General features: G+C 40.2%; 1 protein-coding gene and 1 pseudogene across 3 annotated transcripts in view; both read left to right on the forward strand.

Annotated features, from left to right (window-relative positions):
* Nucleotides 1-2,670: 2,670 nt before the first annotated feature.
* TATDN1 (TatD DNase domain containing 1) overlaps nucleotides 2,671-15,989 on the forward strand; it is a 28,888-nt gene continuing 15,569 nt past the window's right edge. For 2 of the 3 annotated variants that reach the window (XM_010838903.1, XM_010838901.1), the window contains exons 1-6: nucleotides 2,671-2,767; nucleotides 4,691-4,756; nucleotides 6,532-6,581; nucleotides 7,960-8,023; nucleotides 9,107-9,250; nucleotides 9,354-9,396. In XM_010838903.1, the coding sequence (XP_010837205.1) occupies nucleotides 4,717-4,756; nucleotides 6,532-6,581; nucleotides 7,960-8,023; nucleotides 9,107-9,250; nucleotides 9,354-9,396 (341 nt within the window). In that variant the 5' untranslated portion in view covers nucleotides 2,671-2,767; nucleotides 4,691-4,716. Of the gene's footprint in view, nucleotides 2,768-4,689; nucleotides 4,757-6,531; nucleotides 6,582-7,959; nucleotides 8,100-9,106; nucleotides 9,251-9,353; nucleotides 9,397-15,989 lie in introns of those variants that run through there. The other variant, XM_010838902.1, reaches the window with a different exon arrangement.
* On the forward strand, nucleotides 4,764-6,513 carry LOC104987827 (annotated as a pseudogene).

Consider the following 15,989-nt stretch of genomic DNA (forward strand, 5'->3'; position numbering starts at 1 on the left):
GAATGTGTTGTTGAGTTTAATTTTACTGTGTATAGAGTGGAGGTTCACTGGAGGCTTTTGACAAGGAGCATTCCTTAAGCAAATCATTGGATGCCAGTTTCACATTGGGAGCCTTGGGCTGTGGGATACAGCAGTGGGTAAAGCAGGGCATGTGCCTTCTTTGTGAACTTTCTAGCACTTGAAGTGGGAAAATGACAGCTGTTGTGTAGGTTTGGTAGCTCACAGGGAGAGGCAGGGAAGCATATCGGAACTTGAGCAAGGGCATTGGAAAAGGGAGAGAGAAATGGGGAAGAGGTACAGATGCAGCGTTTAGTGGCTGAGAGTTTACAAGTAAGGGAGAGTAAACATGATTCAGGGTTGGGATAAATACCTCAATATGAAATGGAAGCCTGAAGTGGGTGGAAGACGTAAGGAAATCCATTTGTATTAGGTAAATGTGAGAATCTTACAGGACATCAGGTGGAGACAGTTACTGGTCAGTTGGAAATGTCTTGCATTCAAAGAGGTTAGGATTATAAACTTAGATCTAAGAGTTGTTTTGGGCAGCATTTTTTTTACAAAGATATTGTGCTAAGTATGTGGAATTATAAAGAATCTAGTGGTACAGTTAGTTTTCAGGCTGGAGAGGTATGTACAGTCAAAGCGAATGCAGCGGAGAGTGTTTAAGTGGCACCTTAAAGTGCCACGAAAGAGGTTTCTTAAAATACTGTGGGAGAGCGTGGGGTGGGGGACAGGTAGGTCCTCGGAAGTTGGAGACACTTTGCAGGTGCAGTGTCTCTCAGCCTCTTTATTACAATCTGTGATATAATTGATGGGGTAGATGGGGTGAGAGCCACGAAACCCTCCACAAAGAAAAGGAAACACACTTTTTAAAAGTTTTGCATTTGTAATAAAAACTTAATCCTTGCCTCAAGTTATGTCTCTTTAATCCTTTCTCTAGCCTCCAGAGTGGTCTGTATAAAAAGTCAGCTACATGTTTCTTCTGCTTCAGATCTTTTAGTTACTGTCCTCAGCATAGTTGAAGTGCCTTAACATAGCATTGCAGAAGGAAATGGCAGCCCACTCCAGTATATTCTAGCATGGAGAATTCCACGGACAGAGGAGCTTGATGGGCTACACTCCGTGGCGTCACAAAGGGTCAGACACAGCCGAAGCGACCTAGCACACAGAATAGCATACAAAGCCTTTCTGTGGTCTGGCCCTTCCCGCTTTTCCAACCGCATCCTTTTTATGCTCTGTAAACACTTGGAGGTGCTGTTTCTTCCTTCTGAAAAGGTTTTAGAGTGGCAGTTTGGGACCATAATGTCCCTTCTGTCTCTGACATCCTCTTGCCTGGTTGATTTTTACCTACCCTTTACTTTACCACATTATTTTATAATTAAAATACTTATATATCTGCCTTTCCCATTAGTCTACACTCTTTTAAGGCAGATACTTGGTGGTATTTGTGGTATTTGTCTTTGTTTCCCAGGGGCTTATTTAGTACAGTGACTGTTCAGTGGAAGTATGAATGAGTGGGTAAAAGATGTGTAATTTTAGTATAGGTGGTAAGAAAATTGATAAAGGAATCTCAACCAGATAAGCTAGAAAAGACTTCTTACAGAAGGTGGGTTTAATTGAAACATATTTCTTTCTGTATGCTCTTCATTTCCACTCTCCAGGGGTAAACAATGTTTAAAGTTTATATCCTTCCATAATTTTTAAATTTATACAGAGACATAAAAATAGGCAAACATATCAGATGTGTCTTTTTATAACAAAAATGGGATCATACTATGCATTCTGTCTTTGTTATGTGAGTTTATTCCATGCCGTTTAAAAAGTTCTGCCTATGACCCACTACACAAATTTCTGCCTGTAGTATTCATGAGCAATACTTTGGAAAACAACCTGTTAGACCCAGGGACAGTTGTTCCATGAACAAGCTTTACATATAGCAGTTGCATGAAAAATTACACCAGTGGAGGAAGTTCCCTGGTGGTCTAGTGGGTGGAATTCAGTGCTTTCACTGCCATGGCTGAGGTTCAGTCCCTGGTTGGGCAACTGAGATCCCATAAGCCAAACGGCATGGCCAACTTTTTTTTTTTTTTTAATAATAGAAAAATTAAACCAGTGTTATAAAAGCAACCTTAGATTTTTATTTAGGACAGCTAACTATCCCCAGGTTGTAATCCTACATTACCCCCTTTTCAAATTGCATAACCAATGGCTGCCTGTGTTTCTAATCTGGGGAAGGAGGGAAGGAAGCAGAAGTATTTGTGTTTTATGGGAAATATTGCTCCCTCCTAGGAGACACTTCAACATTGTGTCTTAGGTTATACTTGAGACTAATTTCTGTGACATTGTCTGCATATCATACCACAAGTGACCGTCTTCTCAATCTGAATAGCAATAAGAATCTATGCTTAATCATTGCAAAGTGGTAAAATTTGGAATGGAGTGGAAGCTCCCTTTTCAATGATGGTGAGTTTCTGCTCTAAAAAGTAAAGTCACTCAGTCTGATTCTTTGCAATCCCATGGACTGTAGCCTACCAGGCTCCTCTGTACATGGAATTCTCCACGCCAGAATACTGGAGTGGGTAGCCATTCCTTTCTCCGAGGGATCTTCCCAACCCAGGGATTGAATCCAGGTCTTACACATTGCAGGTGGATTCTTTACCAGCTGAGCCACCAGGGAAGCCCTCCTGCTCTAAAACTCACCCACCAAAGGTCACTTAAGGACCCAGAGTGAAGGATATACCTCCAGGTGATAGGGGTGGTGGCAGTGGTATGTAAATCTTGATGCATTTACAGAACTTCTCTGGATGTCTTGTGTTTAACTTTGAAATAATATAGTGCCCTTTTAAAATTAAAGGCTATGTTATCCCCAAGATTTTCCAAAGTAAAATGGATACTCCAGGAAATCTCAGGGTGTTACATACTCTGGAATACCCCTCGTTTGAAAAGCAGAGGTTTAGAAGATGCCCATCTAGTAGCCTCTGTGCTCACTCCCATCAGATGAACCAGTGAGAGAGCAGCTGGCAGTAATTAATAACAATTACCTCAACCTCAGGTTGATCCTGGGGGGTCAACCAGCTGGGGCTCTTAGGAACTGTCAGGAGCGCTCCCCTCAGTGTGACGACTAGAAATGAATACAGACATTGCTGGATGTTGGGGGCAGGGGTTGGCAGGGAGGGGAGAGGTTAAAAGAAGAGAGGGACTGTAAAATCACTCTCCACTGTGAACCTCTACAGCACAGTGAATCTCTTCCAGACTTCTACACACCCCTGTATGCAGGATGCCCTTTCTGTCTGTCAGCGTTTAAGCTTTAGCTTTCTACAAGATCTCGATCTTCTGTGGAGCCTTTTCATCATTCTTGCCAAAACTATGCTCCTTCTTGGCGCTCTGAAGCACAAAGCTGTAAAGTGATTATTTATAGGCTTAAAAGTATATAAAGCTCCTACTATATACCAACCATTATGCTAGGTTCTAGGGATAGAGCATTGAAGAAGATAAACACGTCTTGCCTCATGTTGCTTACAGTCCAGCTTATTTTTTTTTTAATTGAAAGATAATTGTATTACATAATTTTGTTTTCTGTCAAACCACTTTATTTTATATCACAAATGTTATTTGCAGTTCCTATATAGACTGTAAATTCCTAGAAGGCTGGGACCAAGTGACAGGTCTTGTTCATTTCTGTACCCCCTAACTCTTTACATAATATTTGGCATAGTATTGGTATTCATAACTATTTGGTGAATAAAGACAATAATTTATTGCCCTCTCTGCATCTCTACTTGTATAACCCTAATTCAGGTTCTCTTCATTGCAAGTAGGAACTCTTGACTGTTTCCAGATGAACTATCCTGACTCCATTTGCCCCATTCAGATCCCACCTTCTACAAAGACACCAGAACGAGAGGTCCAGAATTCCAGTCTTGGAAGCCATCAGCGCTTCTTGGTGCATCTGGTGTTTTAAAGACAAGTATCTGTAACATGGTTGAGTCTGCCCTTTTCTGGTCACTCCCATCTCTTCACTATCACTGTGCTATTTCAGACCCCAGATGCTTTGTTTCTGCTGCTTCCTCTTATCTGGAGTTTCCTGTCTTCTGCTGGGTAACTCCCCAACTCATCCTTGAAGATTCAGTTCAAGAAGTGCTTCTTTCTGGAAGCTTCTTCTGGACTAACTAGCAGACTAAGTTGGGTGGTCCTCTTGTGTGTCCCACAGTGCTAGTATCTTCTTGTGATTTATTTAAAAAAAATCAACTTGTTTATTTCAATATTTAAGATCCTGTGTCAGATCGTAGTTGTGGCACCCTGAATCTCTGGACTCTCTAGTTGTGGCTGGTGGGCTTAGTTGCTTCATGGCATGTGGGATCTTAGTTCCCCAACCAGGGATCGAACTTGCATCTCTTGCATTGCAAGGCAGATTCTTGACTACTGGACCACCAGGGAAGTCCCCTAATTGTAATGTCTTAATTGGCTATTAAGGGGTATGCCTTCCCAGTTCTGCAGTGAGTTTCTTGAGAGCAGGACTACTGGCTTTCATCTTGGTATTCCAAGTGTCTAGCACAGTGACTGACAAGCAATAGGCACTTAGATTTTGTGTGAATGAAAAAGTTAGTAACTGGACCTTTTATTTAAAGTAAAAATTTCAAATAGAGGCCCTCCATGATTATATGTTTTGTTTTGTTTTTGCTTTCCACAGATATTGGTATCAACTTGACAGATCCTATGTTCAGAGGAATTTATAGGGGGGTTCAAAAGCATCAAGGTAAACTTTTCTTTTGTTAAGCTATTTATGAAGACATTTTCTGACTCAAGAGCATAAAAAGCTTAACCCACCCTTAAAATTGAAATATTAAAGGATTTATTGTGCGTCTTGGATAAAACTGTAAACGAAGTGAAACCCATATCAGCTATATTGGTAAACCACGATCATGAACATGTGTAAACTAGCTATTGTCACAAAATATTATAAAGTATAAAACTTTGAACATAGAAATTGAGATAACCATATGCATAAAAGGCAAGCCATAGTGCTTCCGGTTCCGCCGCGGAGGCACGTGAGTTGGCGCGGCGTCTGTCTCCGGCCGCGGGGCGGCGCTGGGATGGATCCCTTGTCGTCGTCCTCCTCCGCGTTGGGTATGGGCGCAGTCGACCCGCAGCTGCGGCATTTCATCGAGGTGGAGACCCAGAAGCAGCGCTTCCAGCAGCTGGTGCACCAGATGACGGAACTTTGCTGGGAGAAGTGCGTGGACAAGCCTGGACCAAGGTTGGACAGCCGGGCTGAGGCCTGTCTCGTGAACTGCGTTGAGCGCTTCATTGATACAAGCCGGTTCATCGTGAAACGACTGGAGCAGACGCAGAAATCCAGGGCAGGCTTCTCAGAAAGCCTTTCTGACTGACCTCAGCATTACCTCTTTGGAAAAGAAAGGTAGTTCGAGAAATGAAGAGTAGTTGATGGGGTGGTTGAAGAAGGCTGTAGGGGAATTGGCTCCCACGTCCGTCACTCTTGGGACATCCTGTCCTCTCAGAATGGACAAAGACCAGTATTTGGTGTGGGCGGGGATTTGAGGGTTAGATGTGTTTGGGGTTGTGTTTTTTTTAATGCTAATCTTGTGAAAACAGCTGATAGATGAATGGAAAACTAGATGAATATTACTGTATGTGGGACGAAGCTTTTCTCGTAGTCCCATTAACTGCTTCCTGTAATTTTAATAGTGGAATTGCTTTATAATTTGACAGTGGGACATAGGTAATAATCTGTTAATTTGCTTTTTGTGTGGGTTCATTTCAGATTTCTGGGGATACCAGTGTGCATCTTTGTGTCTGAGGGCAGCAGTCTGGGAAGAGTAATTTGGTACTTAACTGTAGGCCTCCTTATCTAGTGTTTGACTATGTGTGATGGCAGAAATGTATGGTATGTTCATACAGTACATTCCAACTTGCTGGATTATCTCCCTCCCTTATACTGTGATTCACTTAAATATCTATATAAAGTATGGTCTCAAGCTAGGACAGGTTGCCTGAGAGTCTAGAGGCCTTTAGTTAAAGGAAGCTAGCCAGTGAACATAATTTTCATACTAAACTGCCCCAAGGAAGAAGTTAACTTACCCTGAATATCAGGGTCCAAAAAAGTTTATAAAGATGTGCCTAAATGAGAAAATTAAGATTTGGGCCAGTTAGAAACTAACAGCAGTATCAGGTAGAGGTGCAGGCCTATTATAAATCAGTATAGTTTCCATTTACTATCATTGAAATAAAAGCTTCTAAATAAAAAAAAGCAAACCGTAAACCCAAACAGACTTTTCGCCCTTTTGATCAACAAAACAGAAGTACAGTTCACCTATTTTGCCTTATATGGGTTTCTTTTTTTTTTTCTTAAGGTATTGCTAGGTCTTATTATATGATAAGCACTTATCAAATAGTATTGATTTCACTTGGATTTAGTAACTGTGATTTCTATGTATTCAATATAGGATAATTAAATTATAGGTAAGTGAGTTTTTATTTACCAGATTTTAATGTGGGCTTCATCTCTTGCAGATGACTTACAGGACGTAATAGAGAGAGCTGTTCAGATTGGTGTTAAAAAGGTAACGTTTCATTTTTGTTATTATGATTTAAAAAAAAAACACCTAAATATTGGTTAAAATACTGCAATGAGAAAGAGCCAATGCCACACTTAGCATTTTGTGATATGTATTGTTATATTAGCAAGTTAATGAAATAAAATGTCAAAATTTTATGTTCTCATCAGTTTAAGTGACACACACCTTGTGGGTGGTTCTTCCATGTGATCAGAAATTTAGTAAATGGCCAAGTCTTCTTGAAGAAGTTTTTTAAAATCCATCTGAATTACTAGGTTTCTTAAGGGGCAACTATTAGTAGATTTTATAACATAATTTAGCTTTGGTTAGAAGTAAGCAGGCTACAGTCCATGGGGTCGCTAGGAGCCAGACATGACAGAGCGACTTCACTTTCCCTTTTCACTTTCATGCATTGGAGAAGGAAATGGCAACCCACTCCAGTGTTCTTGCCTGGAGAATCCCAGGGACGGGGGAGCCTGGTGGGCTGCCATCTATGGGGTCGCATAGAGTCGGACACGACTGAAGCGACTTAGCAGCAGCAGCAAGCAGTCATCAAAAAGATATATCTCTAATCACTGTGTTTAGCTTTTATACTATGTACAACATTTCAAGCAACTGTGAGAACACTTTTTGTGGTAATAATTTGATAATCAGGAGAATTCCTACTACTTTTACAGAGTTCTAAGCAAATGAATTTTAGCTCAGTGTCAAATTGTTTGAATAGATATTTCTCTTTAACTGGCATTTTTTAAAGTAGCAAGCTAGCCCACACATGAGCACAGGGAATAAGATTTGAGTTCCATAAGGCTTCCTGGTAGCTCAGTGGTAAAGAATCCACCTGCCAGTGCAGAAGACAAAAGTTCGATCCCTGATCTGGGAAATCCCACATGCCGTGAAGCAGCTAAACCACTGGATGAGCATGTGCTTTAGAGCTGGGAGCCGCAACTACTGAGCCCACACACCCTAGATAGAGCCCAGGCTCTGCAACAAGACACTCCCCCACAATGAGAAACTCCGCCACCAAAACCAGAGCACAGCCCCCGCTCACCACAACTAGAAAAAAGCCCGCACAGCTATGAAGACCAGCCCAGCCAAAAATAAAAATAATGAGTAAATAAACTATATATATATACATATATATACACACACAGAGACATATATATATGAAGATTTAAGTTCCATAGTGTGATATCAGGGCACTTAGTAGCTACTGCTTGTAAGTTAAATAAACCTCAGTTTTAAAAAGTGACCAGTTGAGTTCTGCAGGTTGGTGTGTGACAGTCGAAGAGAGAGAAGCGTTTTGGGAAAAAAAGCAGGAAAGCATGTTTGGGAAACTTGTTGACACTCTGTTAAAGTGGACTTATTTTATTCCTTTCTGTTTCAGTTTATGATTACAGGTGGAAATCTACAAGACAGTAAAGATGCACTGCATTTGGCACAAACAAATGGTATCCTCATATTACTTTTACCTCCCACAATGTGAATTAAGTTATTTTGAAGAAGTCTTTCTGAGAACTGCCTCAGGTACAGATACAGCAGATCATGACTGTAGACACAGCAGGAAGATAGACTGATTAAGATGAAAAGATTCAAAGTGCCCATTGTCATATCAGATGAGCCCTCTTGTATTTAATAAGGATTATTTTAAGATTTCAGTTAATGAGAATTAAGTTCACTAGGCATAGAATTTAACCTCAGATATTCCCGATACAGAATTTTTGTGTGTATACTGTAATATGTTTAAGATATGAGTTGCTTTTTATTTGCTCTTTAACTTAAGCTACAAAAGATCATTTATTAAAATATTTATCATTCAGATCAGAGACACCGTGTAAGACCCCAGGAATGCAAGTAATAATTTAGTATATAACCCTTCATATGCTCACTTTATAGGCTAAATAAATACAGGCATATGAACGTAAAGTTTTGGAGTTGATTCCTACAAGAACCCTAGTTATATAAAACACCCTCCTTTATCTGGTGTTTATTTACTTAACCTTTTTGTTGTTTGTTTTTGCTGGGGAGGGGCCAGGAGCATACTTCATGTGCTTGACACTAAAGAATTAGGCATTCCATGTTATTTTTCAAAATACTGATTTATTCATTAAAAGCTGTTATTTATTAAAATCTTTTGAAAATGCATACTTTAGGATTCACTGACACTTTAGTGATTAAAGTCCTAAAAACATCTTCCCAGAGGCTTTTGATGTGTATAAGAATATTACCTTCCATACATAATATTACTTCCACAGTACCTTCCTTACTTGTTATCCCCAAACAGATAGGCTTTTAAAAGTTCTCGGTTCTTCCACTCCTCTGCATGTTAAAGCAGTTTTCATATTCATGTCCAAAATTGGCATTAGTATTCCAAAAATTCTTATGATTAATCTAGTGCATTTCTGATAGTTTGACTAGTTTATGGGTATTGTTAAAAATGGACCAGTTGAAATTATGTGATATTCTTTTTTCATATTAAATATAAATACGGAAAAAATACTTTGAAAATAATCCTAAGCATTATTTTGTGCTAGATATGTTTTTCAGCACTGTTGGGTGTCATCCTACAAGATGTGATGAATTTGAAAAGAATGACCCTGATCATTACCTGATGGAGTTGCTGAATCTTGCTGAAAGCAACAAGGGGAAAGTTGTAGCCATAGGGGAATGTGGACTTGGTCAGTGTCAACTCATCCTGTTCGCGTGACTCAGTTTGGGAAAATAGCTGATTTGTTCTTTACAAGTCATGAGTAATTCTTGATTCTTTTTTATCTTTTAAAGATTTTGACCGACTACAGTTTTGTTCCAAAGATACTCAGCTCAAGTAAGGAAATTTATTGTCTTTAGAAATTTTTGTAAAATCTTAAGGGTGGTTTTTAAACAGTTTTTATCAGTTCAGAATGTAGTTAGGTTAAGCTTCAGAGTTTTTTTTTTCCCCTTTTGTATATAAGAAGTTAAGCGAAACAGATTCCATGCACGCTTGTATGGAATTTGTGAGGGGTGGAAGAATGCGGTTCCCTATTGGTTTAACCATCTAATTTATTAGAAACAGGGATGATTTTTACATGCTAGACTTTTGATTTTTGTTTGTTTGATAATAAGTGCATTCATACATGAACAATTCCGGTGAAATAAATTCAGTTGTGGGGCATATGACTTAAAAGATATTTTTAAAAAAGAGTATAGGGTCAATTACCAAATTCACAAAAGCATATTTCACTCTTGTTGGGCTTTGGATATTGTGATTGGAAGTTGCGAATCCTTTTGTAGGAGCCATGTTGAGAGTGGTGTCTTCTGAGAAAACGCCAAGCTCACAAGCTTTAGAGACCTCCTATAATAGCCTCGCCTATAGCTGTTAGTTGGAGTTCCTGTCGCCAGACTGTTGGGTTGTGTTGAAGGCTGAAAAGAAAAATTGTGTCATGGGCTTAATTTAGGACCTAAGCATTTTGTTGAGTTTCAGGTACAGTGTATTATCAGATGGTAAAACAGAATGAGCTTCTGGAGGAGGCTAATTTAGGTATTCATCTATTCAGTGAATATTTATGGAGTGGTATGTGCCAGAACCTGCTGGGAACTCATAGCATACAGAACTATAAATAAGGTGTAATATCTGCTCCTCAAGCATTTAAGAATAAACAGCCCTTCATCCTGCTTAGGTTCTCAAACAAGACAGAGGAGTCTGGATCAGATTCTCTCTTCAGATACTGTCTAGCTTGCTCATAATATTTAATAGCCATTTTTGTCATATGATCTTGGATTAAGCCAGTGCTTGGTGGCCTGAAGGGGCTTTGTAAATTATGCCTGCCGGAAGTGTGCTTCCTCTTGCGCTCCCCTGCCTGCACACGACAGCCCCAGTGTGTCTGGCCCACGTGAAGTGCCTGCAGTGAGGAGCAGACTGACAGCGAGTCTGTCGTACCCTGGACTCCAGGGTCCAGAATTCCTGAAGGACCATAACCACCTGACACGATGGGGTGATGTTCTATGGACCTTTCCTTTCAGGCTCCATGGTAATAGAGCCTTTCAGAGCTGCTTAGTTGGTAGCTTGTTATTTGCTGTGTTTTTTCAGGGACACTGACTGATTACTGGTAGGATTACTAAATCTCTGTACCTCTCCTGAATACCATGTAGGTCAGTTCACTTAACCTTAGAAGTTCACACATTCACACTTAAATAGAGGAGCAGTTGTCTGTAATAGTTTCTTAGGTTAAGCCTGCAGGTCATAATACCTCCACTTTCATGGCTGTTTTTGGTCGAGATGAGCCTCAGGAAGTGAACAGATCATGTGGTGTGATCATCAAGGGCAGTGGCAGAGTCCCCCAAGATTTCTTGCCCTTGACTTTATCCAGATGGCATAAACTGATTCTGATATGCAGCCGAAATGCTTTAAACCTGATTTTTGCATGTGTTACATGAAAACACTGATAGTATCAGCTCTGCGGATACTTCACCATCATCTTGAGATTGGAACTTAAAAGCAGTATATGTATAGCAGTGCATAGTTCATGGGCGCCTGTGGTGGGTCAGTGGTAAAGAACCCGCCCGCCAGTGCAGGAGACTCAGGTTCGAGAGCTGCCCTGTGTTGGGAAGATCCCCTGCAGAAGGAAATGGCAACCATCTCCGGTATTCTTGTCTGGGAAATCCCACGGACAGAGGAGCCTGACAGGCTACAGTCCATGGGGTCAGAAAGAGTCAGACAGGACTTAGCAACTAAACAACAACGTATAGTTTATGCTTCAGCACACATGCCAATTGTCCAGGTGCTGTCCTGTAAGAGAGAGTTAAATTCCGTTGGTTAAGTAAATGATTATCAAGTGTCTCCTCGGTCTGATACAAAGAAGAATAAATATGGCAAAAGCCATCACAATATTGTAAATTATCCTCCAATTAAAATAAATAAAATTTTTAAAAAAGAGTTGGTTCTTATGCCTCTACAGACAATAGAGGACATAAATAATTAAATTGGTTGGAAAAGCTATCAGAAAGTATGTGAACAGCAGAGGGAAGGACTCACTTTCTGGGGCAGTCAGATGGCTTTGCTGAGGTGACAGGATGTGACCGAGGCCTCTTCCAGAGCAGGTAAAGCTAAGGACAAACTAAAGTACCGTAGAAATTTTAAAAAAATGGGCAGTTCAGTTTGAGATTTCATTTTCTTATAAAACATCAAATAACAGTTAAAAAAAAACTCACCAGTAGTGATTGTATTTGGATTGTTGTCATAGATAGCTATGTTATCTGCCTTTGCTTCCTCCTTTCCCATAAGGTGTACCGACGGCATCACCCCTATTCTCTGCCACATAGCACTCTGTCCTTGTTTCAGCATTTCTCACACTGTAATAAGTGGGTTTGTGTTAACCCCTTCCACTCCCACAATGCATTAGCGTCTGAGTTCTTCAAAGGCACAGACCAAGTCTTCCTCATGTTCTAGTTCCTATGCCACCTAGCACAGTACTCTGAGCATGATGTAAATGTGCACAGAATTTTTAATAATGAGGGAGGCATCTTTCTGATTCCTATAGAGCATCATGGATAAAAAGTTTATAATTCAGCTTTTACTGTTGAGTCTGTTGGAAGAATTTAGACTTTGGTCTGTGCTTACATATGCCAGTTGTCCATCTGACACAATTACTAGTGTGCAATTTGTCATTGTTTTGCCTTTTTAAGTAAAAATGTATAGTCAAGAAAATGATGTATGAGAAGAGACAAATAGAAAATAAATTAGTATAATGGATTAAGGAGGAGGCAAGACCAAAAAAAAACAAAAAACAAAAAACAAACCTGCTACTATGCTAGACAAAATATCTGAAAAAACAAACAAAAAAAGGCAATAGATAACATCATATTAAAAATAAGACCTTTTGAGTTAGCAGATCTTTATGTGTGAATCATACCTGCCTTTTGGTGTTTTCCTTCGTAGATTTCAATTTCCTCGTCTTCAAAACGGGGATACTGTGTCTACCTTTCTTAACACTGGGTGTGTAAAGTCCCTTGTGCTGTGCCCGACAGAGAGTCAGTACTGAATAAGTGTTAGAAATACTGCCATCCTAAAAGAAGACACTGGCTATAGTTTTTGTTTGGGGCTTTTGAAAAGCAAGTAGATAGGAAAAGGCCTGATTTAGATATGGAAAGATTAGCCTTTAAGCATACCCTGCATTTTCGGTTGCTTTGCCTGGTGCTGCACTCCTTTTTTGTTGCACGTTAAGAGTTACGTTCATTTGAGTGGGAGGAATTTGCTTTGGGCATTTTTCTTGGGATTTTAGAACGTTGATACTGTGCAGTCATATTTAATCAGACATCAGACAGAATTTCAAAATAATCATTTGGGGCTTTAAGGAACATAAGGGCTGATGGCATGGAGTGTCTCACTCTCCCATTTGGCTGAGGCAGGATTAACACTGGATTAAGGTGTCCTGCTGGAATGCTTAGGTTTTGGATTTACATCAAGCCAAATTACAGGCATTCCTCGGAGATATCAGGGGTTCAGTTCCAGACCATCACAACAGAGCAAGTCACGGGCATGTTTTAGTTTCCCAGTGCATATAAAAGTTAGGTTTACACTGTGTCATAGTCTGTCAAGTACGTGATAGGATTATGTCTTAGAAAACAATGTACAGACTTTAAAAATGCTTCATTGCTGAAAAATGAAGCTAAGCATTTCACTGCTAACCATCATCTGAGACTTCAGCCAGTCTTTTTGGTGGCTTTTTGCTGGTAGAGGTCTTGCCTCAGCGTTGATGGTTGTTGACTGACCAGGGTGGTGGCTGCAGCAATTTCTTAAAATAAGACAACGATGACGTGTGCTGCATTGATTGACTCTTCTGTCACGAACTGTTTCTCCGTAGCATGCAGTGTCGTGTGGGAGCATTTTACCCACAGTAGAACCTCTTTCAAAATAGGAGTCAGGCCTCTGAAACCCTGCCACCGCTTTATCAAACTCAGTTTATGTCATGTGATTTCAGCAGTCTTCACAGTATCTTCACCGGGAATAGATTTCATCTCAAGAAACAACTTTCTTTGCTCATCCATACGAAGCAACTTCTCATCCATTAAAGTTTTATCATAAGATGATGCAGTTCAGTCACATCTTTAGGCCCTGCTTCTAATTCTGGTTCTCTTGCTATTTTCATCACATTTGTAATTACTTCCTCCACTCAAGTTTTAAACCCCTCAGGGTCATCTATGAGGGTTGAAATCAACTTTTTCCAAACTCCTGTTAATGTTGAGATTTTTACCTTTTCCCACAAATCATGAGTGTTCTTAATGGCATCTAGAATGGTGAATCCTTTCTAGGTTTTCAGTTTATTTTGGCCAGATCCATCAGAGGAATTATTATCTATGGCAGCTATAACTTTACAAAATGTTTTTCTTAAATAATAAGACTAGAAAGTAAAAATTACTCCTTGATCCATGGGCTGCAGAATGGATGTTGTGTTAGCAGGCATGAAAACAACATGAATCTCATTGTACATCCCCATCAGTGCTCTGGGGTGAGTGGGTGCATTGTCAGTGAACTGTAGTATTTTGAAAGGGATCTCTTTTTCTGAGCATTGTCTTCAGCAGTGCACTTAAAATATTCAGTAAACCATGTTGTAAACACATGCTCTCATCTAGGCTTTTGTTCGGAGAAGGCAATGGCACCCCACTCCAGTGTTCTTGCCTGGAAAATCCCATGGGCGGAGGAGCCTGGTAGGCTGCAGTCCATGGGGTCGCGAAGAGTCGGGCAGGACTGAGTGACTTCACTTTCACTTTTCACTTTCATGCATTGGAGAAGGAAATGGCAAGCCACTCCAGTATTCTTGCCTGGAGAATCCCAGGGACAGAGGAGCCTGCTGGGCTGCCATCTATGGGGTCGAAGAGTCGGACACGACTGAAGCGACTTAGCAGTAGCAGTAGCAGCAGCAGGCTTTTGTTATTCCCTTTGTAGAGAATAGGCAGAGTAGATTTTTAGCAAAGTTCTTTTTTTCTCCTTTCCCTTCCCACCCCTCACCCCCGCACTGTTTTGGCCGTATCACGTGGCATGAGGAACTACCCTGACCAGAGATCAAACCCATGCACCCTGCAGTGGAATCAGAGAGTCTTAACCACTGGACCACCAGGGAAGTCCTAGCATAATTCTTAAGGGTCCTAGGATTTTCACGTTGGTAAATGAATATTGGCTTCAACTTAAAAGTCACTAGTTGCATTAGCCTCTGACAAGAGTGTGAGTGTATCCTTTGAAGCCAGGCATTGACTTCTCCTCTCTAGCTATGAAAGTCCTTGATGGTATCTTTTTTTCAACATAAAGCTGTTTCATCTGCATTGAAAATCTGTTGTTGAGTATAGTGACCTTCATTAATTATCTTCACTAGATCTCTGGATACCTTGCTGCAGCTTCTACATGAGCACTTGCTATTTCACCTTGCACTTTTTAAAAAAAAATTTATTTTTAATTGGAGGATAATTCCTTCACAATATTGTGATGGTTCTCTGCCACGCATCAACATGAATCAGCCATAGGTATACATATGTCCCCTCCCTCTTAAACCACCTTTAAACCAGACTTCGTGGTTGTCTTAAGAATTGCTGCAGCCACCCCAAACTTCATCTTGTACTTTTATGTTATAGAGATAACACAGAGGTTTTCTTAAACCTCACAAAGCACCCTCTGCTGGCCTCAGACTTTCCTACTGCAGCTTCCTCACCTCTCTCAGCCTGCATAGAACTGAAGTTAATTAGGATCTTGCTCTGGATCAGGTGTTTAGCTTAAGGGAATGTTATGGCTGGTTTGATCTAATATCTAGACCACTAAAACTTTCTCCATGTCAGCAGTAAGGCTGTGTTGCTTTCTTATCATTTATGTATGCAGGGGAATAGCACTTTTGTTTCCTTTAGGAACTTTAACTTGGCGTTTACAACTTGGCTAACTGACTCAAGAGGCCTAGCTTTTGGTCTGTCTTGGCTTTAAAAGTGCCTCCCTTGCTAATCTTAAATATTTCTAGCTTTTGATTTAAAGTGTGAGACCCGAAATGCTTCCTTTTATTTGAACACTCAGAGGCCATTCGTTGTAGGATTATTAGTTGGCCTAATTTCAATGTTGTTGTGTCTCAGGGAATAGAGAGGCTCAAGGAGAGGAAGAGAGCCGAGGGGACACACACACTGTTGATCAGTTTTGCTGTCTGGTATGGGCAAGGTTTGTGGCACCCCAAAACTACAATTATAGTGAGATCAAAGATCACTGGTCACAGATCCAATCATGAAAATACGGTAATACAATACAGTACAAATATGATCATGAAAAAGCTTGAAATATTACAGGAATTATCAAAATGTGACACAGAGACACAAAGTGAGCAAATGCTATTGGAAAAATGGCACCAATAGACCTGTTTCATGTGGAGTTGCCACAAACCTTCAATTTGTAAAAAAAAAAAAAAAAAAAAA

The sequence above is a fragment of the Bison bison genome, unplaced genomic scaffold (genome assembly GCF_000754665.1).
Source record: "Bison bison bison isolate TAMUID 2011002044 unplaced genomic scaffold, Bison_UMD1.0 scf7180017864108, whole genome shotgun sequence".
Classification (NCBI taxonomy): Eukaryota; Metazoa; Chordata; class Mammalia; order Artiodactyla; family Bovidae; genus Bison; species Bison bison.